Source organism: Rhipicephalus microplus, chromosome 10, assembly GCF_043290135.1.
Source record: "Rhipicephalus microplus isolate Deutch F79 chromosome 10, USDA_Rmic, whole genome shotgun sequence".
Lineage (NCBI taxonomy): Eukaryota > Metazoa > Arthropoda > Arachnida > Ixodida > Ixodidae > Rhipicephalus > Rhipicephalus microplus.
The window spans coordinates 92,273,454-92,297,477 of record NC_134709.1 but is presented as its reverse complement, the minus strand read 5'-3'; the positions used below and the strand labels follow the sequence as shown (position 1 = coordinate 92,297,477).

The 24,024-nt window shown below is 46.5% G+C and overlaps 1 protein-coding gene across 2 annotated transcripts in view; it reads left to right on the top strand.

The window, feature by feature from the left end:
* LOC119180910 (uncharacterized) overlaps positions 1-24,024 on the top strand; it is a 182,884-nt gene that overhangs the window by 139,988 nt on the left and 18,872 nt on the right. Inside the window, exon 1 of one of the 2 annotated variants that reach the window (XM_075875874.1) lies at positions 11,370-11,555. The exons of the other annotated variant lie outside the window; for it this stretch is intronic. Within the exon in view, the coding sequence (XP_075731989.1) occupies positions 11,430-11,555 (126 nt within the window). The 5' untranslated portion in view covers positions 11,370-11,429. Of the gene's footprint in view, positions 1-11,369; positions 11,556-24,024 lie in introns of those variants that run through there. 2 annotated transcript variants of the gene reach the window in all.

The following is a 24,024-nucleotide window of genomic DNA, read 5'->3' as shown; positions in this document are numbered from 1 at the left end:
CTTCTGCAACTCTAACTTTTCCGAAGAACTCGCAAAATACACCCCACTTCGCTCTAAAAGAAGAGTGGGCTCTCCTGCTGCGTCGGCGGGACGTTATCCAATAGATATTTCAACGCTTCAAACCAGTGACTTGCTCTCTTCACTGCGGGACATAATCTCGACTGCGATGACTGTGGGAATAAAGAAGATCTATTTACTGTGAACGTTTCTTAACCTGCTTAAATACTATAAAACTTTCACTATAAGAAAATACAGCTTGTAGTCGAGGATCACCATACGCCATGAGCGAACAAGAACGAAAGTGGGGTTTCATAAACAGTGTTTTGAGGATGACCAAACACTAACAGCCGAATTGCTCTGAGCGCCGTCAGCAGCAACAACGTCGGTGACCCACGAGGGGCACCTAGATTGAAAATCACCAAAGAGGTGCCAGAATGACATCATTCTTTACGCAGTTGTGTCATCACCTAATTAGTGAGCTAGTTGATAAGCCAATTATGGATGTAGCCTTGAGAGGGAAAGTACAGATATTCAAACAAACAGGCTCATATCTTATGACGCAATTATACCCCAGAGGAAGTCGACATCCTACCAGTAATGACAGATGAAGTCACAAATTCGTGGTAAGAATGCAAAGAAATCAAACCGCTGGTGAGAATGAGGTAACTACAGACCTGCTGAAACATGGCGGAGAAATTCTGTTAGAAAAACAGTACAAAAAACGTGCCTGTTACACCATTTAACTTATTTAGCACAGGTCCTTATGAGAAACTGTGACGGAAGCAATTTATTGCCACCGAAATGCGACCAACTAGCCGCTCTGATAGTGTAGAAGGTAATGCATTTCTTCTTGTTCTCAAGCCTTCATTCTACCTCGATCATGCTCACACCCTGAAAAACAAAGAATGTTTTCGTAGCCCAAGCATGTTTCGGTTCGGTTCGAACGCCATGCAAGGTGACTTCGCTCGATTGTTTTGTATTTATTCTTTACAGAATAAGCAATACGGTAATCGTTGACTGCCGAAAGAATAAACAGGGATGTAGACGTCGACTTTGTAGTCATAAGAAATCAGGTGTTTCACACGAGCTCCATCTCGTATCTCTGCATTCCTACACTGGTCTGTGCGAAGCTCATATTATATTCACCGGCTTGGTGATTCATTCCACGTAGATAGGAGCGCAGACGGTTTGTTCCCCTTCGCCTTAGGAGGTGATCGAGTGTCTCCTCTGCGACATTTCCCAACTTGTCACTGCTCCCATGGTGTCGTCTATTGATACTTTTAGACTGTCTCACTGACCCCACTACATCATGCAACACGTATTCACTGGACGAGCAAACCATGCTATTCGTTAACCAACACACTTCACCAACCGACGCCTGACTTACTGACCCTCCATGCCACCGTCTTCGTGGACTTGGGCTCGGGCCGGGAAGCCAGGAAAGATTCTGCACGATTCGTGTACGCGTAGCGCAGCGAAAACTGCGGAGAAAAGGCCACACCCTTACCACAGACTCGTCTGTGGACTCAGATATATTTGAGCCGTTTCTTCAACCTCAAGTTCTCAAGGGATTCTGATCTGGCGTGGTGTGGCGGGTCGTGAGCAAGGAGGATCTTAACGTCACCTGTAGTACTTGACAAGAAGGTTCTAGCAGCATGTACGTCGGAAGGCTGTGTCAAGGTGCGGTGCCGTTTTTTTTTCGCGTGAAAGAAAGACTGATGTCCCTCGGAAAAACTTGTAGCAAGATCTTGACAAGCATAGCTGAGTACGTCAATCTCGGCACGTTCAACGCTCCGGGGCAGCGAACATTCAGTTGCGTGGTATAGTACAATCTTCCTAACCCACCGATGCCATTCGCCTTTGTCACACCTGATAGATTTCTCAGTGCTGTGAGATGGGGCTGGGTAATCGTCGTTTCATCGCTATATCTTCCTTAAACATACCTATCGCATCGGCGTAGCGAGAGTCGGTTGAGGGAAAACCCAATATCTACTTCTGCGTACCCAGACAGAAATCGTATGAAGTAGAAACACTTTATGGATGGCGTCAGGTCGCTAGAGAGGTGAATGAGCTTTTCAAATTGCTCGCAGTATTCTGTCCACTGTAAGATATCAACTGTTAACGTTGGGATCTGCCGCTGCAACAATCGGGTTGCTATGAATCTTGCGGGAGCTTCGTTTCCGAAAGCCGTTGATTCTGTGTTTTCAGTACCGTGAGCTTGAGAATAGCTGTTCTGCTTCCATTCAAACTCACGGATTCTGCAACCTACCATGGCGAGCATGCTGACATCTTCATCTTCATACTTCGCTATAGCTGCATACTCCTCCTCGATATGTTCTGTTGAGTTATGAAGCTCGTAATGCTGTATTACCTGGGAGAGCTCGTCGTTACTGGAGCGAATTCACCTCTGTACAGCTTTAAGCTTCGCGATGTCGATGATAGCGGTCTCAAGCAAGATTCGCGCTTCCCGAATAACCTTCGCGATTTGTGCGCGTCGTGCAGATCGCTTGCGTTTGAGACGATCCATCGAGAGCACCGCTGTTGGCTGACGTCGTTGCCCTAACGCCAATCTTCGTGTCCACACTCCGTCAAGTCCACGCCACCGGCGACGCGAAGCGAGAGTAGAAGCTCTGTCCACCGTACGTAGAGGGAAGGCTAGTCTGTACGTGGGTTTTCGGCACCCAAATTATGTAGATGCTACGACGTTAACTGGCGCGGAAGAATTCCACCAGAAGCCATCGTCGGCATGATCGAACACGATCTCCTTTTTTGCTTTTCACTGGCTGACTGCGTTTAATATTTTAAACAGCTGTCAAGCTGCCCCAGTTTTGGACAAGTTATTCGAGGTGGGGTTACCGCAAGTTCAGCTGTAGTTTTTTTTGGCACATATCCCCCGGGACCGGAGCCGATATGACTACGTCACCGCCCACTTACATTCTGGCTACGCAGCCGAGTTACACGACATACACACAAATCTCTCAGCCCACGACTGCTATCTGCGCTTAAGGAGAAAACCAATTTGGCGGCTTTCGTCAACTTATTCAGCACGAATCGCTCGGTGACCGGAAGCCGTTGCGCCGCCGTTACGGCCTAATGGCTATGATACTCGGCAGCTGACACGCAGGTCGCGGGAGTTATTACCGACTGTGGCGGCTACATTTTTCTATGGAGGCGAAAACGCTGTGCACTCTTGTGCTCAGATTTTGGTGCACGTTAAAGAAACCCAGGTGGTCTAAAGTTTCAGAATCCTGCACAATGGCGTCTCTCATAATCATATGGTGGTTTCGGGACATTAAATCCCACATATCATCACAGTAAGCTGTCGCAGCTACTGCGCGGTATGCGTGCCCTCGCGAGCGGCATGGCTGTTGATGACTCCCTCTTCCGAATAATGTGGTTCGACCATATGCCCTTCCACCCTCAGGCCATCCTCAAGGTTCAGCTGAACCTGCTGCTAGACCATCTCGCAGAATTCACCGACCAAGACGTGGAGGCCTCTCTACCACCGCCACCTGTTTTTGTTCACGCTGTCACCACTCTATTGCACAATACTGAGCTTAATGGGCGCATCAACGAAACCACCCGCCAGTTGGATTCTATGGAAAGCCATCTGGATGAACGCCCACCGTTGCGTCCTGTAAAACACCCTGAAGTTCGAGGCCGATACAACACCGATATATCGCAAGAAAACGACGATGGCTGCTGGTACTATCATCGTCGCTTCGGTGACAGAGCCCGCAAATGCCAACCACCCTGCTCAGTTGGACTTCGGGGAAACTTAAACGGTGGCCCCTAGCTGTGAGCTGCATGGACGGATGCATAATCTGACAGACACACGGATGAACGTATAGTCGCACGGATGGGTGGATGGGTAGATTCATAAATGGACGCACGGATGGACGGAAGCAAAAACGTATGAACGAACGGCCAGAAGCACGGTTGGAATGACGGACGCTTCGCCCCATTCATCAACATTAACTCCACGGTCATGCTTTGATTTTCATTATTTAGCATACTACAAGTAATGTCCTCTAGTATCGTACCATTTGCAATGTTCAGCGTATATGCATTTAGTTATGTGTACAAGTACTGCCCTGTATGGCTGGTTCAAGAACTAACGAAAGGTGGCTACATACGATTATGATGGGACGCTCAGCCTACGCCTTAAGGATCTTCGCTCCTAAAATAGGGCACTCTGGAACTACAATATGTATGACGTTGTGATAGAGACTTCTAAAGGTGTCATTATTCTTGGGTTGACCTTCACAGCTTCAAGTAAGATTCAAATTATAAAAGGCGAAATAGATAGAATTGCTTTGGGGGTACACGGAAATACCACAAATCAAGGGGTACAGGGTGACATGGGATTGACAACGTTCCACTGCAGAGAATCTAGCAGCAAGATAGAATTTGAGGAGCGATTGACAAAGTGCGAAAGGAGAATTGGGCTTGGAACGTCTTCTGCTGCTTGTGCATGAAGAATTTTCATAATAAATGGAGAAAGCCAACTCCAAAATTTTCAAGCAACAAGTTAGACAAAAGCAGAATACCAAGCTAAAGAGAAACATCAGTCAAGAAGAGGGTGTAGAAAACAGATATACATGTGGAAGATTGAAAGTCTCGCGAAATCATTAGTGAAGACCTACCGAAGTTTCAAGCAGAAAATTGCAAAAAAAGATCTTCGCTAATTATCGGGGCAGTTTTCTGCTGTTTGAGGCCAGAGCGGGAGTATTGCAGACCAGTGCGTACCGAGCCAAATGCGAAGGCACAGACACGGTATGTGGTGCGTGTGGAGAAGAGGAGAAAACAGCTGTACATTTGATAAAGTTCTGTAAAGAGCTCCACCCTATACTCTAAGAAAATGGCACAGAATTTTTCAAAGCATCAGCATTCTGGTCATTGAAGGTAAATAAACTTTAAAGGGATATAAATAAAGAGAAGGAGGCTAACTGATTGGTGGCTACAATGAAGGTGCGAGTGAAATTCAACCCTTCGAAACATAGGGATAGTACTTAACTTCATGGCTAGGTGGCATGGGCTGCGACCCAATTTAAAGAGCACAGCCAGATACATCCACTGATTCGGGAATTGAGCGGAAGACTTCACTGGGTTTGTGACAAGTGCGCAGCGATTTTTTTTACAAGCATTGTTGTGCTTTGCAAATATTTTGCCATTCGGTAGTTCCGCTAGGATTACCTTAAATGCTCAAAGTTTTCAACTACAAAAAACAAGAACCAGTGTAGGCCCATTGTGTGTGCGTACAAGACTTGATGCCTAACCTTCTATAGCCTTGCAAGGAGGTCCAAGGATTGTAGCATGGCTGACGAAATTGTGGAGTATCCTCTCTCTGTAGAAGGTATGTTGAATAAGAGGGAGTATGACGACGAAGGCAACCAAAGACATTTTCACTAAAAGTGTTGTTTCGTGTAGATCACGTACCATACACGACTGAGGAAACCGACGGACTCCTTGAATATCATGTTACAGACTATGCAGCGTGAAAGCTTGTACTCTGTAATGACTGTTACGACTGCAAGCACGTCTGTGTTGTCACCAATGTTGGCAGTACCGCGTTGTAAGTAGCACCGTAGCACGCTACTTTTTTCGATAATTTAGCTAGTCCTGGTTACCATTTGGTAACCGAGCTCTTGCTTCTTAAATTGTAGAAGCTCTAGTGGTCAGACATTTTCATCTTCAATACCCTAGCACTTTATAGCATCCTGTTTCCGAAAGAAAGTTTCTGTCTCCCTGCTGCTGTTTTCTAGTTCTAATTAAATACCTTGGCTAACGACAATCACCTTGAACAACTTCGTGTAAATATTCAGAATTTTCATCGCTCATATGTGGGTTAAAGGGGCAAAAATGATTTATGCTGCGAATGGGCTTGTCAGTGGGTCTCAACAGTTAAGGGATTCCTTTTTTTTGTACAAGATATGTTTTGTGTGCTGGAAAATGCACGACGTCTGAATGACTGTAAATTTGTTATGATATAAGCGATGTTTTCTTTCGGGTGATTGGTCACGATGAAATATTGTGTGTGTGTTGTGACTTTGAGAAACTGAATTCCCATGTGCCATGGCACTACAAACCATCTTATGCAAGTCTGCTGTATATAACGCATCAGTGTTTCGAGCGACGTTTTCTAGTTCTATCAGTAGTTCAACTAATTTGTCGTTTGAGGTAAAACGTTTATAAGAAATATAAAAGGTTTAACAAATTGTTTTTCTGATTCCCGCAGCGAAATTGCACTGATTGAAGTTTCTCATCGGTGAGTAATACCAGAAGTGTAGCATGCGTTACTTTTTTTAGGCAACAAAAATGTACACTAGTAACATGTTCTATTATTTAGTTAGCTGAAGAAGTAGCAAATTCAGTTGATTTTTCTCAGTCACGCATGCAGTACTGTTTGTTTCTGAATGAAATGCGCCATGAAATCTCTAAGCCTGGACAATCGATCAGTGGTATCTCAGTGGACATTATTGTTGTACGAATCGAGTTGAGCACATGACATATACACGCCAAATCAGCCGTGGAAAGGATGAAGGTTACAGGCGAGACGCAACAGATTGGCTGTCTGAAACATCCTACTATTTTGATCAAAAGTGTGGTTCGAGATGAAAAGGCGAAAGAGCAAAGCTTAGTTTGGTAGAACACCTTCTGTCAGCTCATTGCCTGTTGCTGGTGCTCTTGATGCGCGACTCATCTTCGTTAATGAGTAACTGTAGGCAGCTGAATCTGCTATATTCAGAAACCTATGATTGAACGCTAAGTGAGCTCTGGGAGCTTCGCAAGGTGAAGAAGCTAGTTGCTTAAAAAGGTTTCAACGAGCAAACCAAGGCAAGGAAATGAGGCCGCTGGTGAGAATAAGGTAACTACAGACCTGCTGAAACATGGCGGAGAAATTCTGTTAGAAAAACAGTACAAAAAACGTGCCTGTTACACGATATACCTTATTTAGCACAGGCCCTTGTGAGAATATGTGACGGAAGCAACTTATTGCCACCGAGATGCGGCCAACTAGCCGCTCTGATATTGTGCAAGTTAATGCATTTCTTCTTGTTCTCAAGTCTGCATTCTACCTAGATTGTGCTTACACTGAAAAACGAAGAATGGTTTCGTAGCCTTAGGATGTTTCGGTTCGGTTCGAACGCCATGCAAGGTGACCTCGCTCGATTGTTTCGTAGTTATTCTTGACAGGTTAAGCAATGCGGAAATCGTTGACTGCCGAAAGAATAAACAGTGATTTAGACGTCAACTTTGTAATCAAAAGAAATCAGATATTTCACTCAAGCTCCATCTCGTATCTGGGCATTCCTACAATGGTCTGTGCGAAGCTTATAATATATTCACCGGCTTGGTGATTTATTCCACGTAGACAGGAGCGTAGACGGTTTGTTCCCCTTCGCCATAGGAGGTGATCGAGTGTCTCCTCGGCAACCTCTTCCCAACTTGTCACTGCTCCCATGATATCGTCTACCGATATATTTAGAGTGTCTGACTGACCACACTACATCATTCAACACGTATCCACTGAACGAGCGAACCAGGCTAACCGTTAACGAACACACTTCTCCAACCAACGCCTCACATACTGACCCTCCGTGCCGCCGTCTCCACGTACTTGGGCTCGGGCCAAGAAGCCAGGAAAGCTTCTGCATGATTCGTGTATGCATAGCGCAGCGAAAGCTGTCAGGAAAGGGCTGCATTCTTACCTCAGACTCGTCTGTGGACTAGGAAAAATTTGAGTGGTTTTTCCACCTCAATTTCTCGAGGGATTCTGATCTGGCATTGTGAGGCTGGTCGTGAGCAAGGAGGATCTTAATGCTACCTGTAGTTTTTGGGACCGGTTTCGGCCATTCCCAATTAGTAGCTGGCCTTCATCACCAGAGTGATGATTTGTAGTGAGGAAATGTACTCTCGCACAAAAGATAGAGGTTCATTTACACCTCATAACGATAGAAAAGTAGAGGAAAAGAGAGAAATGAACTACATTTCTGGCCTATATAGCCAGCCGTAGGACACCCCTGAAGCACCCAGTGACCGCAGCTCCCGCTCATTGCGTGGCTCCACGACTCGGCGGCAAGAACTAGAGTTTGACAGAGTGAAAGAAAGAGAAGGACGTCGTTGACCTCTAGAAACCATGTGCTTATCCATACGGACTTCTATATGGCTTTATACACTGCTTGTAGCACTCTCGGAACCTTTCTTTGACGCCTTAGCTGGGCAAGACATTCGATGGGCCTTTTGGACAATTACCTAAGTGTGCAGTTGCTTTCGGGTGTCAACTGAAAACACAGCAGTTCTGTAAAAAAATGTCTAGAAGCGTTTACAGTCACTCAGCCAGCTGCGCTGATATTTTGAAACAAAGTTGGTGACACATCACAATGCCGTCTCAAAGTTAACACAAACGCCTTCCCAGATTGTGCACTGACTTGAAAAATTCATGAACACCTTCATTGGCTTGGCAACATTGTTCACCATTTATTTCCTCTATTAGCGAACCTGTTCGCCCAGCTTTCTTATATGCCTCGCTCTCAGCGAGACACTCTTAGAACTCACACACCGTTTGTCCTGCACCTGCAGAGCCCATACATTGACAATATTGTTGTCTTGGAGCAGGTTGACTTCATGCTGACTAACTGGAAGAGATGGGAACTAATGCGTAGATATTGTTACGAGTAACTTATTTACAATTTATTTAGAACGCGCACAACTCGACGAACAAGATGACGCCGGTCTAGCATGAAACAAAACTCACTTTCTCCTTCTCTGTTATGCAGCCGTGTTTAGCGGCTGTTATGTATCATAAATCCGGTGGTAGAAGCACCGTGCCGGTGCTAAATCTTCGCAGATGATGTCAAAGGGGGTAAGAGGAGTTTATCCGAGCCACGTGAGTGGTGTCACTTGGAGCTGACGATGACTTTGTTGGATTGGTTGAAACAATCTCGTACGTGACGTCTGTCACTTGGCAAATGACACGGGATGGTCCAGTGTAGGGCGACAAGTACCAGCACCTCCACCAATAATGTTACGAGTAACCTATTTAATTATCTATTTAGAAAACACAGAACTCGACGAACAAGAAGGCGCCGGTTCAGCATCAAACGAAACTCACTTCGTCCTTCTCTTTAATGCAGCCGTGTTTAGCGGCTGTTATTTATCAATATTTTCTCTCTCTGTCAAGACCCAGTGGTGGAGTTTCAATGAAAGTGCGAGATTGCACTGAGGATAGAAACACAGATATGCTGGGATAACTACGATTGTCGTTCTGCAGAAAAGTACGAAAATCGCCACCTTTAAAACCAGCCAGATTGTTGCAACCAGTTCAGGTGCCCACCATACCTTTTGCACAATTCGGAATGGACCTTCTTGGACCATTTCTGACTTCACATACTGGTAACAAGTGGGTAATTGTCGCTACCGATTATCTTACTCGCTACGCAAAAACAAAGGCTTTATCAAGTGGAGCCGCAGTAGAAGCGGAATGGTTTTTTGTTGAAGATATCGTTCTCAGGCGTGGTACTCCTAGAATTATATTAACGGACAGAGGTACTCCTTTCACTGCCATGCCCTTTAAGTCACTGCTTGAGCTGAGTTGAAGAGCGCATGGAAAAACTATTTTCCACCCACAAACCAACGGCCTAACAGAATGCCTCAACAAGACAATTGCCGATATTCTGAGTGTGTATATCGACGTGGGTCATAAAAATTGGGACGACGTTCTACCATACGTGACGTTTGCCTATAATACGGCGCAGCAGGAAACTATTCGAAGCACGCCATTTAGTCTTCTTTATGGCCATGAATGGCCGACAATGCTTGATGCCATGTTGCTGCATGACTGCGACGATACAGACATGGATGTTCAATCCTTTACCCAACGAGCTGAAGAGGCGCGGCAGCTAGCACGCGTGCGAATCGCCCGGCAGCAGAGTTACGATGTTATAACCTACTACACCGATACGTCACTACTCAACCTGGCAAGAAAGTGTGGGTCTGGAGCCCAATTCACCAACGCCGTCTTTCTGAAAAGTTACTGAAGAAGTACTTTGGTCCCTACAATGTTGTACGGCGCCTAAGTGACGTGAATTATAAGGTCATCCCTGACAGTTTCTCGTGAACTCGCCAGCAAAAATCAGAAATTATACACGTTGTGCGGATGAAGTCATATTGCAGTGAGTCAGTTGCTTCATACGTAAACAACATACACCGCGTATTTAGTAGCAGAGCATCGGTACTATGTTCTTTCTGGAGAGAGGCAAATGCTGCATTGAACCTGCAGAGAAGAGATTGCGCAGCAAGAAAGAAAGACAAAGTTCTTGCCCGGTCCTCTTTACGAGCGCCTTTCATTTATTTAGGTGACCTCTTCTATATCAGACTTCTGCTGTGTCTGCGTCCTGACAATATATCTATTGCCACACATGCGTAAGTAGGCAAGCAGTTCTTTTGCAATTCCCCCCCCCCTTTTTTTTGTCACTCCTTTTCACGTTACTGGTTCAGTAATAGCGATCTTGGTCGTGATTATTTAATAGGAAAGGATTTTGTTTGGTTCCCACGCATTAGCTTCACTGCAGTGTCAAAATTCACCTGTCATCGCTGATTAACTCAGCTTTAATGCTAAGCTCCTGTTCTCAATTTCTTCCAATAGCTTCGCACCATCTATATCTCCAACAACTTTTTTTTGCCATTAAACGACTTTCTTTCGAAGATATAAACCATGCCTCCCTAGCCCCCTCCCCCCTCAATAAAAAGCATCCTGTTTACGCGTCTGCCTGACTGCATTCCCAGAAAAAGCAAACACACATGCTGGAGAAAGAGAGTTAGGTGGGCCGATGAGATGAAAAAGTTCGCTTGTATAAGCACCGTAGAAAGCACAAGTCGATGTTGATTGGCGGATCTTGGGAAAGGGCTTTTCCCTGCAGTGGGCGCTGTCAGGCTGATGATAATGATGGTTACGTCCTTCAGACCTACGCCTGACACCCTTTCAAAAGAGCTCTAAACTGTGCCATACAAAATGAATGGTACACTGAGTTCCTACTTTACTAGGGGTCTAGTTACTTGCTTTCTATTCCTTGAAATTTAAGACGCTCACTGAATAGTTCTTTGAGCTCATAGACCCAGAGTAGTTAATCAAGCGAATTTGTACAGTCTGTAATGCTGTTGCCTTGGTCGTCTTCAGTCAAACTTCATTTCACAGGCTTCATGTCGCAAAAGGAGTCACACTAACATGTGTAATTAAGCGTTTTAGATGAACACTTCTGAGAATTGTATTGTCTTTTTGTTGATAGGAACGTTTAATCAAGATGTGATACAAAGGAAACCTACGTATTGTCATCTGGCCTCCTTGAGATATAATTAAGGCTGCGAGCTCTTCGAAAGCATATAGTCCTGATTGCTGGCGAAAGCTTCGACCGCAATCAGAGAGTGGAATGATGAAGTCCTTCACACTGTACCTAATAACTTTCTGTATTTGCAGTTTTGCTAACGTTGAACGTTCTTCATGTAATTCAGAGGAAGAGGATAATGAGGTCCCTACCTTGGAAGATCTGAGGAAGGTAAAACTGTTCATGAGCAAAACACTATTTATTTTCTTTTGTTCCTGGTGCAGTTGCACCTCTGTTTGAATTGGAGATCACAGGAATATTTCGCTATGCAGACGTCTGTAATCGTTCGGTTATTGGCCATCTCCAAGCTCAAAAACTGCAATGTAATTCGTAGTTTCACGTTCGAAGGCGTTTGGTATTGTTTTTATAAAAGGAGTTGTATCGCCAAAATCAACACAATGAACGCAAACTTCGCTTTCTGCTCCTAAGTTCATTCAGTATTCTGTGTGATGGTATTATAAAATTAGACGTGTGATAGTATTTAGGAGAGCTAAACAGACTAGATATAAGGAGACAGATTACACACATGAACGCTCTATTTAGGAAATTTCGTTGCGTGCCGCTCACCTAGAAGACAAAAAAGTAAAGGTGTAGGTGATGCCTCCTCTCACTGCACAAGACGAAGGAACTGTTTGGTCTTGGGGGTGGTTGGATCTGGGCGTCTTCGCACGACAATGTCGTGGCAGTGTTATAGAACCGAACAAATTGCTGTTTAACTCGTCGGATCTTTGTCTATTCAAACCATCGGCACTCCCTGATAAAGTCGTCAAAGGTGGAGCATTTTTTAAACACAAGCAAGTGAAAGGCGTCCTCAGTGATGCATTTGTGAATGTGACTAACTTTGTCGGCTTCAGGAATTTGTCTATCAACTTGTCGGCACAAGGCTAAGCAATTTTGTATGTATTTCATGAATGGCTTCATTGAAGTTAGCGCCCGGAACGAGCGTTCTATCTGGGCGGCTCGCTCACATGCGTTGGGGTTCTTGAAAAGGTATTCCTTTTTTGTTTACATACGTCCCAGCTGGTGAGCTCCTCCTCGTGCATGTCAAACCACACACTGGCCATACCCCTGAGGTAGTAGCTTACAATTGCAAGCCTCAAAGTCGGATCACAGTGATTCGTGTTGCTAGCGCGCTAGTAGTAGGCCAGCCGCTTCTTCCCGTGCACGTTATGCGTCCCGCAGGAAGGTCTCGGAGATGAGTCACAACAACGTGGCTCGGTGCATTCGGCATAGCGGAGGCTCGATTGGCATGATTGTCTGTCGACATGATAGACTGTCCAAGAAGACGTTCTCTGCGATGTTTCGTGATGTGCTCGGCATGTACCCAGCTCTTCTACCAACGATGTTACCGGGGGAGATGACAGAAAACGGGTGTATTTACAGTCTACAGTAATGCGGGCAAAAACAACAAACATGCCAATAGTGGACACTATCTGGACCTTCACTTCCTTGTCCTCTAAGTGAGCCGCACATAAAAATAGCTGTCGAAGAAAATGATTCAGAAAAGACTTCCTCTATTACACCCGATGGTCTATACCAATTTAAAGTTATGCCATTTGGGTTGTGCAACACGCCAGCTACATTTGAGCGCTTGATAATCCCGCTACTGAGGAGTTTCAAGTAGCCCATATGCCTCTGCTACCTGGATGATGTCGTCGTTTTCTCCCTGACGTTCATCAGTCACCTGCTTCGCTTGTCGGCCATTTTGCAAGTCTTTCATACCGCCAGTATTCAACTCAACTTATCAAAATGCCGCTTTACACGCCGAGAGATCACCGTGCTCGGCCATCTTATTGACGCTGCAGGTATACGACCTGATCCAGCGAAAATACCCGCTGTCTCCAACTTCCCTATTCCACGTTCTTCCAAGGACGTTCTCTCGTTTTTCAGCCTGTTCTCTTATTTTCGCCGCTTTGTTAAAGATTTTGCAGTGACTGCGCAGCCCCTTACACGCCAAGCATCGGCTTTTTTTTTTCGCATCGTTGACCTACTCTCGTCACCCTCTGTGTAGGCCCATTTCAACAATTTTGCGCCTACCGAAGTACGTATCGATGGCTTTGGGGATGATATCGGTGCTCTCATTGGTCAAAAGCAGTATGGTCACGACGACAGCGTCATTGCTTACGCCAGCTGATTCCTTTCTGCATCTGAGTGGAAGAAAAGTCGAGAAAGAGTGCCTTGCTCTTGTTTGGGTTGTCGGAAAATTTCACCCCTATCTGTACGGCAGACCTTTCACCATGGTAAGTGATCGCCAAGCCCTATGCTGGCACTCTTCTTTCAAGGATACGGCTGGTCGACTTGTTCGTTTGGCACTACGACTTCAAGAGCACATGTGCAGTGTTGTCTACAAGAGTGGTGGCTTGCATTAAGATGCCGACTGCCTGTGCCGTTATCCAGGCGAACCCTCAAACCCTTCTGCAAACGGTACCATTCAGTCTCTGCTTGCTACAGCTGACATGTTCAACATTGCTGATGAGCAATGACGTAACAATACTCTTCAGAAGATGTGCAACCGCCTCAACTTTACGGCTCCGTGCTACGCAACGACACTTTGCTACGTGGCCGTCTGATACGCGATGGTCCTGGCCTCTTACTGTTGATTTTCGCATGCTTTCATTAAACTGTTCTGGCCCAGCTTCACGATGTGCCGACGCCAGAGCACCTCGGTGTTTTTCGCACCTACGATCGCGCCCACCGTCGGGTCTACTGGCCAGCAATTTATAGGTCAGTACGCCGTTACGTGACTTCGTCCGATCTTTGTCAGCGTCAGAACAAGCCAACAGTCTCACCGGCCGGCTGTCTTCAATTCCTCGATGTCCCATATGAACCATTTTATCGGGTAAGCCTCGACTTGCTTGGTCCGTTCCCTATGTGTGTCTTGAGAAATCGTTGGATCGCCGTTGCCAAGGGCTATGCGACACGGTTTGCCAATACTCGCACACATCCCAACAACTGCGCGACCAACGTACCCAACTTCTTGCTCCGCAACGTCATCCTTCAGCTTCTGACGAACCGTGCAAGGCAATTTAATACTCGTGCTATAAATGATACTTTATTAAACAATAAGCTAACCATGGCCTACCATCCGGAAACGAATTGTGTCAAGAAGCCATTGAACCGAGCCAATACATGCAGGCAATGTAGGCGTCTGCCGATCACCAGGATTGCGATGTAGTGTTTATTTTGTTACGTTCGCCTACAGTATGACGCGGCACGGGACGGCTGGCTAGTCGCCTTTTTTTCTCTTATTTGGCAAAAATCCAACGTTCCCTATGGACACAACAATGCCTCCTTCGACGCACCCACCCACTGGTTATGTTCGAAAAACTATAGTCTGCGCCGACCATGCCCGTCAGCATGCCCGCTGTTTGGCAAACTGATTGGCAAGTGGGCCTAAAATCTCCTTACGACAGCCTTCACCAAAACGCCCACTATGCTTCAGCATCTCTTGTCCTCCTGTGGTCTCCAGCACGCAGTAATAAAGTTTGTGAGAAGCTGCTGTTCTCGCACTGCGGACCATATCGTGTGCGCCGCCAATGACCAACGTCACGTATGAAATAAAAAAAATACTCCTGTGCTCGTCCACACAACCCCGTACCGACATCGTTCACGTTCTCCGTCTGAAGCCTTATCATACACCGGACTCTCCCAGCGTACATGGAAATTGACCACTTTCATTACCGTCTTTCTCTGGCTGCACCGAGTCAGTGCCTTCATCTCCACAGGGTATTGTTATGTGCCGGTCACCTAGAGAACGAAGAAGTAAAGTTCCAAGTGGTGCCTGGTCTCAACATTTTGGTAGTTTTTGCCCGCAATATTGTGAACTGTAAAAAGTGTACGTGCAACCGCTTTCTGTCATTTCTCTACGACAGATGTTTCGCGCTCTTAAATACCAATATGAATCAGTACGAACTCACCTGAATACCTGTGCTTCTAATTTAAGATCTCACCAACAAATCGCCCGAAGAAAACGCGCAAGAAATGCTTGTTTCCTTGATAACTTGGCTCTACTGCTGATGGACATAACGATGTTTCGCAGTGTATTTGTGGGAAGCCGAATAACAAACATGGTTGCCTGGCTCATTATACATGCGCTATACTCAGCACCCTTACATTACAAAATATTCAACGCAGGGTGAGTCCAGAGCAACCACGGTTTCAATGTATCTGAACCGAAGGGCAATGGAACGGGTTGATGAGATATAGTGCAGAGCAAAATGTATGCACCTCGCTTGCCGCCCATTCCTCTTACATAAATTGAGGAGGAGGTCAACAGATTGTTGTCTTGATAGCTTGGACGCAGTCGGTGAATTTCTCCGATAAGGTCTATCATGCAGCTTTTTTAGGGGAAGCTAAAAGGTTGTTTTTACTCGAAAATCCTCTCTTGCCCTGGCGTCTACAATGGTACACCCTTGAAGTCTGTGTTGATGACACTCCTGTCCAAGCTTTGATCCACACAGGTGCTCACGTTTCTCTTGTGAGTGTGGATTGAGTCGTCACTGAAAGTCGCTGAAAAAAATATTTATGCCACCCTTGACTAGTGTGGTATAGGTTGCTGATGGAGGCATTGTTCCCTTCGCCCTAATGTGTACGGCACAATTCGCAGCTGTATACCTCTTACCGGCAATTTATGTATACCTCTTACCGCTGACGATGCTCATCTAGGGGTGTTATCTTGTTCTCAGCATTACCAGCGAGTTTGCGCAATGAGTACACGTCCCAGATAGTCACGACACGGTCACGCGTGCTCTCATCTCCCACGCGTACATTGCCTTGCGGAGACGAGACGCTCACGTGTGTGCTCGCTTATCTTGCAATGGAGATAATCGTACAACTTGGGCTTTCACCGAAACGATTTTGTAGAAGTTATTGGGTGCACAGAAGCCACTGCACTTGTTGCACGATCTCCGTTCGCACTTTTCAGGCATAGAGAAATGACAAAGGAGATGCATATTTGCGTTGATTGGTAACTGTGAGTGCGTTTCCTGGGTCAGTGGTGCGTAGAAATGCGGGGCATGTTTTGATCTGCTTGTCATTAGTCGCGTACTGTGCGCACGTTTTGCAGTAGTGTACCAACTCTTTCGCGAGTGGGGGGGGGAACCTACTTCTTTTCAGCTGGGATATATATATATATATATATATATATATATATATATATATATATATATATATATATATATATATATATATATATATGTCTCTCTGTGTGTGTAGTTGAGGGATAAGCCTAAAAGCTGAGCTTCTCATTGTGCTCGCGTTCACTGCATTATTCATCACCACTTTGCATACTGCTGCCATCGATTCTAGTTACCATAAGCAATGATAATCACATTTATCAGAAACCAAAGCAAAAACATTTTTGACGCTTCCGGTACGGCAAAACCTAAACATTGAAAAAGATTCGTCACAATCATCGGCTCACAGCAATTTCGACAAAGCAGCAGTGATGCCATTCATTTTCGAATAAAGTGATTTTACTGAAGCAGCTCGAATACTTTGACTGGTTCGTTCAACTCAACTCAACGCTTTGGCACCTTGTACTGTAGCCTGCTTTGCAATGCTTTGATGATGATTGATTTGTGGGGTTTAGCATCCCAAAACCACCCTATGATTATGAGAAACGCCGTAGTGGAGGGGTCCGGAAATTTTAGCCATCTGGCGTTCTTTAACGTGCACCCAAATCTGAGTACACGGGCCTACAACATTTCCGGCTCCATCGGAAATGCAGCCGCCACAGCCGGGATTCGATCTCGAAACCTGCTGGTCAGCAGCCGAGTACTTCAGCCACTAGACCACCGTGGCGTGGCTGCTTTGCAATGCTACTGTGGCATACTTTTCTTCTTCTGGCACGACACACTTGGCACATAAGCTAGTAGTGGGTAGTCTGCTGAGAGGGAAGAAGAGGAAGTTTGAACAATGGGGGAGAAATAAATTATCAGCAATCAAAGGCTATTATTATTTCGCATGCTTTGTCTGTATGTACACATCTAACGTCCGCAAAGCAGTCTCCTCTGCTCAGGTTATTTTGGTCTCTCGTACCGCATAGCCTATCAGAAGTTCGGTTTATTTGGGTCCCCGGGCATGCTGGAATTGTACTAAATGAAATTGCTGATTGGCTCGCTTCGACATCTTTATATTTCCCGGTGGTGCTAGTAGCCCAACAGTTTCCTTTTTTTACTGCTGAACGATTCAAACGCCTGTTAATCTTAAAAATCAATGACCGTCTCCCCTACACTCTGAATAATTTCGGCACTTGCAATTCACATGGAACACCGCAAAATGCCTTTTCCGTCAATGTGAGGTGACCCTCACAAGCTTTCGCTGTAGAGTTCCTCTGTTAATGTTCTATCTCAACAAGTCAAGATTTTCAATAACTAACCTATGTGCAGTTTGCAATGAACCGGAAACAATAGATCAGTTTCTTCACACATGCCGCCGCTTCGCGGTGGCATTACTGAAGACCGATTGGTATAATCGGATTGCCAGTCAATACATCCACCCTACTATCGTTTGGAGCCAGTCAGTAGGGTGTGGGCCGCAGTGCTATTCTGTCAGCGCTACAATAATTCATTCAGGAAACCAGAAGGATATGCTGCTAGTGGTACTGCCAGATATATCCAATTGTTTGTCCCCCTTCCTCATTCTTGTTAATTTGTTTTATATATTCTGTTTATTGCACTCTTCTGCAGTTTTTCACGTTTTTTAAAAGAACAATATTATTGTTCTTATCTAATTTTTGTTGCTTTTTAACCAAGCGTTGTAAAAAATTATCTATTATGAGGTACAGTGTGGCCAATCCCCCGTGTGGGTATGAGCCAAGATATCCTAGGCGACAAGACAAGGCAAGATGCATTAATAAACCGCGCTGTGTTTTCGGAACCGCGTCTCAGTGTGCTATGTTAATTTATAACCTAGACGGGATCTTCCATGAAACAACGTGAGCATCTCGACAGCCTCAGCCCTGGTACCGCTGCCACTGCACCCGGCCATGTGCCCTCTTCGGGTGTTGTTGGAGGTACTACTACCATGACGTTACCACAGCTGCGGCGTGCCGGTCCCTCCTTATGGTTCATTCAAGTCGAGAACAAATTCCGCATTCATCGCATCATGTGAGAAGTTCGCAAGCATGAGCTCCTCGTTGAAGCGTTGCCGCCACAGGCAATGGCCGAAATATGCGACATCCTCGTGGGCCCGCCTGGTGACAGTCCATATACGACAGTCAAACAGGCTCTTCTTCACCGACTCGTTCCGCCTAAGCATCGGCACATTCAGCAACTTCTGTGCAACGAAGACCTCGGGGACCGCCGTCCCATACAGTTTCTACGTCACCTGCAGCGCTTGCTTGGGGACCAGCCGGACGGCTCGGAAACGTCCATACTACGTGAGTTGTTTCTACAGCGTCTTCCACCTACCATGCAAATGGCTCTTGTCCCAGCTCAGAATAAGCCGCTGTCGGAGCTGGCAGAAATGGCCGATGACATGATGGACGTTGCTCTGGTAGTCATAAACGCTGCCCACACCTCTCCGATTTCTGAAGCGGATTCCCTTCGAAAAACGGTAAGAGATCTCGCAGCTGAAGTCGCCAACTTGCGTCTGCAATTGCTGAGCATTCGCAATTTAAATGACCAGCCTCGTCCACATCGAGCATCTCTCACGTCGGCTGCTCCGCAACAGCCCCTCCACCAGCCCGAGCACTGCTTTTCACCGCAGAACACATGCTATTATCACCGGCGATTGCATGCCGCGGCTCGCACATGTGTGCCACCTTGCTCATGGCGCATGGGAAAAGCTCCGGCTGATCGTCAATACCAGCGGCGGGCGATCAAGGCCAAGCATCAATCCGCCTCTTCCACATCACCGACAGAACTACGGGTCCGCGCTTGCAGGTGGATACTGGTGCAGAAGCCAGCACCATTCCAGCGTCCAAAACTGACCGACGTCTTCGCGAGAAGTCAACTCCGTTACAAGCGATCAATTTTTCGGTCATTGCAACTTACGGACAGAAGTCGCTGACCCTTGATCTCGGTTTTAAGAAGAAACTGCAGTGGTTATTTTGGATAGCAGACGTACGCTACACAATCTTAGGCACCAATTTTTCAAGGAGTTTTCATCTGCTCGTGGATATAAACCGCTGTCGCCTGGTGGATAGCTGTACGGGCTTACCGGCCAATGGTTTTCTGTCACGCGCTATGGCCCTAAACCCTACTTTCGTGAAACCGCCCACGTCACCATATACAGCTCTGCTCAACAAGTTTCCGGAGACTACAACGCAGTCTCCCAAGCATAAGACCCCCAAGCACACTGTGACCCACTGCATCGTTACCACAGGCCCACTGGTTCACTGCCACCCTCGCCAACTAGGCCCTGATAAACTTCGAATTGCTCGCTACGAGTTTGAGCGTATGTTACAGTTGCAAATCATTCGTCCGTCATCAAGCTCGTGGTCGTCGGCGCTACACATCATTCCCAAGAAGAACAATGACTGGTGGCCCTGTGGTGATTATCGAGCTCTTCATGCAGTCACCGTTCCAGATCAATACCCGTTACCCAATATTCAGGACTGTACTGCCTTTTTAACTGGCACAACTGTTTTCTCTAAGATTGATCTTGTGAAAGCTTATGACCATATCCCCGTTGAGCCTTCTGACATTCCCAAAACTGATATAATTACCCCATTTGGGCTTTATGAGTATTTACGAATGCCTTTCGGCTTGAGAAGCGCAGCTCAGACATTTCAGCGTTTTAGAGACGAAGTCGCAAGAAGCTTGTCGTTTTGTTTCGCCTATATCGACGATCTTCTCGTTGCCAGCAAAGACGCTGAAACGCAAAAAGCACATCTACGTCAGCATTTCACTCGACTGCGGCATTACGACCTTGTCATCAATGTAGAAAAGTGTCAGTTTGGAGTCTCGGAGATCGCATTCCTCGGTCATCAGATCACTAAAGATGGCATCACTTCTCTACCTAGCAAGGTTCAAGGTATCCTCGAGTACCCGCCTCCCACGTCCATACGCAGTCTACGACGTTTTCTCGGACTCGTCAATTTTTATCGCCGCTTCATCCCTACATGCTCTACACTGCTGCAGCCTCTGGAAGCACTACTCTCGACTTCGCGAGCCGAGTTAGCCGCACTTCCTTGGGACACGGTCGCGGGTCAAGCTTTTGCCGCCGTTAAGACCAAGCTCGCCCAGGCCACCCTCCTGCACCACCCTTCACCCACTGCTTCCACTAGCCTCATGGTGGACGCTTGTTCAGAAGCAGTTGGGGTCGCTCTTCACCAATGGATCAATGGTGCATGGGCTCCAAATTTCTTCTTTTCCCGCAAGTTACGCGACACTGAGCACCGATATAGTACTTTCGGACGGGAGCTCCTCGCAGCCTACCTTGCTGTGAAGCATTTCAGGTACTACCTTGAAGGGCGACAATTTGCCATTCTTACCGACCACAAGCCCCTTGTTTCGGCTTTACGTTCCTGCAGTGCCACGCACACTCCCAGTGAACTTCGACACCTTGCTTTCATTGCCGAACTCACCACAGACATACGTTTTGTAAAAGGCAGCCTTAACAGTGCAGCGGACACTCTCAGTCGTATTACCATTCATGCCACGACAGGCACCACCGACCTTTCATTTTCCCCGCTCGCGGAGGCACAGGCATTAGACGATGAGCTTCAACGACTCCGATCCTCTACTTCGCTCCGACTGCAACAAGTCAGCTTTCTCGACGACGATGTTACGCTCTGGTGCGATGTTTCACACAACCTCACTCGTATCTATACTCCTTCACAGCTTCGTCGTGCTGTTTTTGACACCCTCCACTCCATCTGCCATCCAGGCGTAAGAGCTATTCAACATCTGGTCACTGAACGCTATGTCTGGCAGCGCATACACGCTAACATTCGTGACTGGGTTCTTACTTGCAGAGCATGTAAGCGCAGCAAGGTGCAATGGCACATTAGGCCTCCAAGGAGAAAATTCCCTCTCCCCGATGCACGTTTCGACTCCATTCATTTGAACATTGTCGGGCCATTACCTCCATTTCGGGGAAATACGTATTTGCTTACGTGTATTGACAGGTACACTAGTATGCCTGAAGCAGCTCCAATGCCTAACATCACGGCAGAAACAGTTGCTCTTCTCTTTCTTGCTACCTGGATTAGTCATTTTAGTGTACCATCAACGGTGATTACTAATCGAGGCAGACAGTTGGAGTCAGCGCTTTTAACCTCAATCACATCTCTACTGGGTTGTGCGCGTATTCGCCTAACTGCGTATCATCCAGCATCAAATGGCTCAGTGGAGAGATTCCACCGCCATCTAAAAGCAGCACTCGCCTCACAGCCTCACGCCGAAGATTGGGTATCACACCTCCCCTCCGTGCTTCTCGGCCTGCGTTCAACACTTCGGCCAGGACTTGCCTGCTCTCTAGCCGAAATGGTTTATGGCTGCACACTTCGTTTGCCTGGTGACCTCGTCAGCCCCGTGACTACGCAAAGTGTTTCGGATCCATGTTCTTTCGTCCAGCGTCTGCGGATCTTTATGCAAACCTTGCGCCCATCCCCAACTTGAGCTCATACTAAGAATGACGTTTTTCTGCCGGCAAACCTACAGACATCCTCACACGTTTTTGTTCGTGTCGATGCATCTGGACGTGCTCTTCAGCCTCGCCTTGACAGTCCTTTCCCAATGATAAAGCGTTCTGAACATCATTTTACATTCTTTTGTATTGGGCATGAAGACACAGTCAGCATTGAAAAGATCAAGCCGGCACCCATTCTGACAAGCTCTGTCTGATCATTTTCTTTCTTCAAGTGCCCATGGCCACTTGTCTGCAGGGGGGCCTATCTGTGGCATACTTTTGTTCTTCTTCTGGCACGACACACTTGAGACATAAGCTAGTAGTGGGCAGTCTGCTGAGGAGAGGGAAGAAGAAGTTGGAACAATGGCGGAGATGCATTATTAAACTTTGCTGTGTATTCAGAACTGCGTTTCAGAGTGCTATACTACAATAGAAGGCGCGAGAGTGACGCATAGGTGGCCTGCACCGCAAAGAGCCTTTCAGAAAAATCATCACAGCTGAAATGCAAAAAATATTCATTATATAAAACACTGCACACCGACAGTGAACACTGTCGAAAGTGAGGTGGGGGGGGGGCTCAGCTTCCCAACTTTTTTGAGTGAGCGGGTTCGTGCCCCCTTTGCCCCCCATCTGATACGCCAATGAGCGTTTGGTATCTATCTATTTATCTATCTACATCTGTCTGTCTGTCTGTCTAGCCACTTACGTCAGGGTGCTCTCGTAATCACTGCCTTAGCTTGCCGGGAACCAAAGTTATTGTGGTAGGGTAAGAAGGCGAAAAGCTTGACGCCTTGCTCAACACATAAATAATGTAGCAACGCCAGTTTGTACGCCGTCGAGCACTTCCCGAAAAATAGAGGCACAAACGCGAGGGCGGGTATGTAGCACTCGCATACAGGTATGTGCCATAGATAATTGAAACCTGGGGTATGACCGACGATAATGTAGTCGTCAAAACAGAACAGCTTAACATCTGCCAGGAAACGACAAGAACAAACATGCTAAGAAACACTGCCAAGGTCTCACAACGAATTGAACCCAAGAATTTTTTGTGGCAAGCGAGCATTCTACCCCAGAGCCACGACAGCCCTCGGAAGTGCTTTTAAAAAAGACGTTAATGTTTGTGAAACGCCAGTATTGGTTGGAGATCTGACTGTCTGATTTTATGCATCTTACATATGTAATCTTTTGATACAGCCGTCACATGAGGTAATGGAGATCATAGTTTGGTGCCGTGCACCAGAGTTGGTTTAAGTAGTGTTCACGCTAGCATTTTTAGAGCACCAGCGCTTTATATCAGCTAATCGGTTCTGGTTTTAATAGTAATGTTCCTTTGGTATTGTTGCTCAAGTGCAAACTGCTTACAGCGACAGGTGTTGTAGGAGAGGCGGATGTCAGCAATGGCAACGCCTTGGAGACCTGCTTCTGAATATTCTTTCTGGTGGCCGATGTTTGAAAGTTGGTTGGCACTTTTAAGGTCGGTAGATACGAGAGGCACGCAAGCTGTCGAGCGACTTCGCGTTCATATTCTTTTATCTGCGCCGCCGAATGTCACCATTGGTTTATTGTCACCACTGAAGGTCAGGATGACAAGAGAGTCGTCTGCTGTCGTCGACCTCCGAAATGAGGCACGTTGCTTGCGAAGTTGTTCGTAGCTCTGTCACAAGGGTTCAAGTTCAGACACTAGACTTAGGCTTTTCACCAGAATCAATAAAGGAACGGCATCATCGTCTATGTCTTTCAGCATATTCCTGATCTTGTCTATTTCGGCAATCTCCGAGCTCAGGGACCAGCATAGATTAGTGATGACATCTTCGATATCGCTCATGAAATTTTCGCCCTCCCTTTGCACACGTCTGCGTAAGCGCAGTTCGGCACAGAGCTTGCGCACCGAGGGTGATCAAACACAGCTGCAAGGTTGGTCTTGAATGCGACCGAAGTTGAAAATCAGGAACGGTGGTTTGTGAACCACAGGCTAGCGACGTCTTTCAGGTGAAACGTGACATACTCCAACCCGGAAGGGTTGTTTCATTTGTTGACGGCGCTCACTTTTTCAAACCAC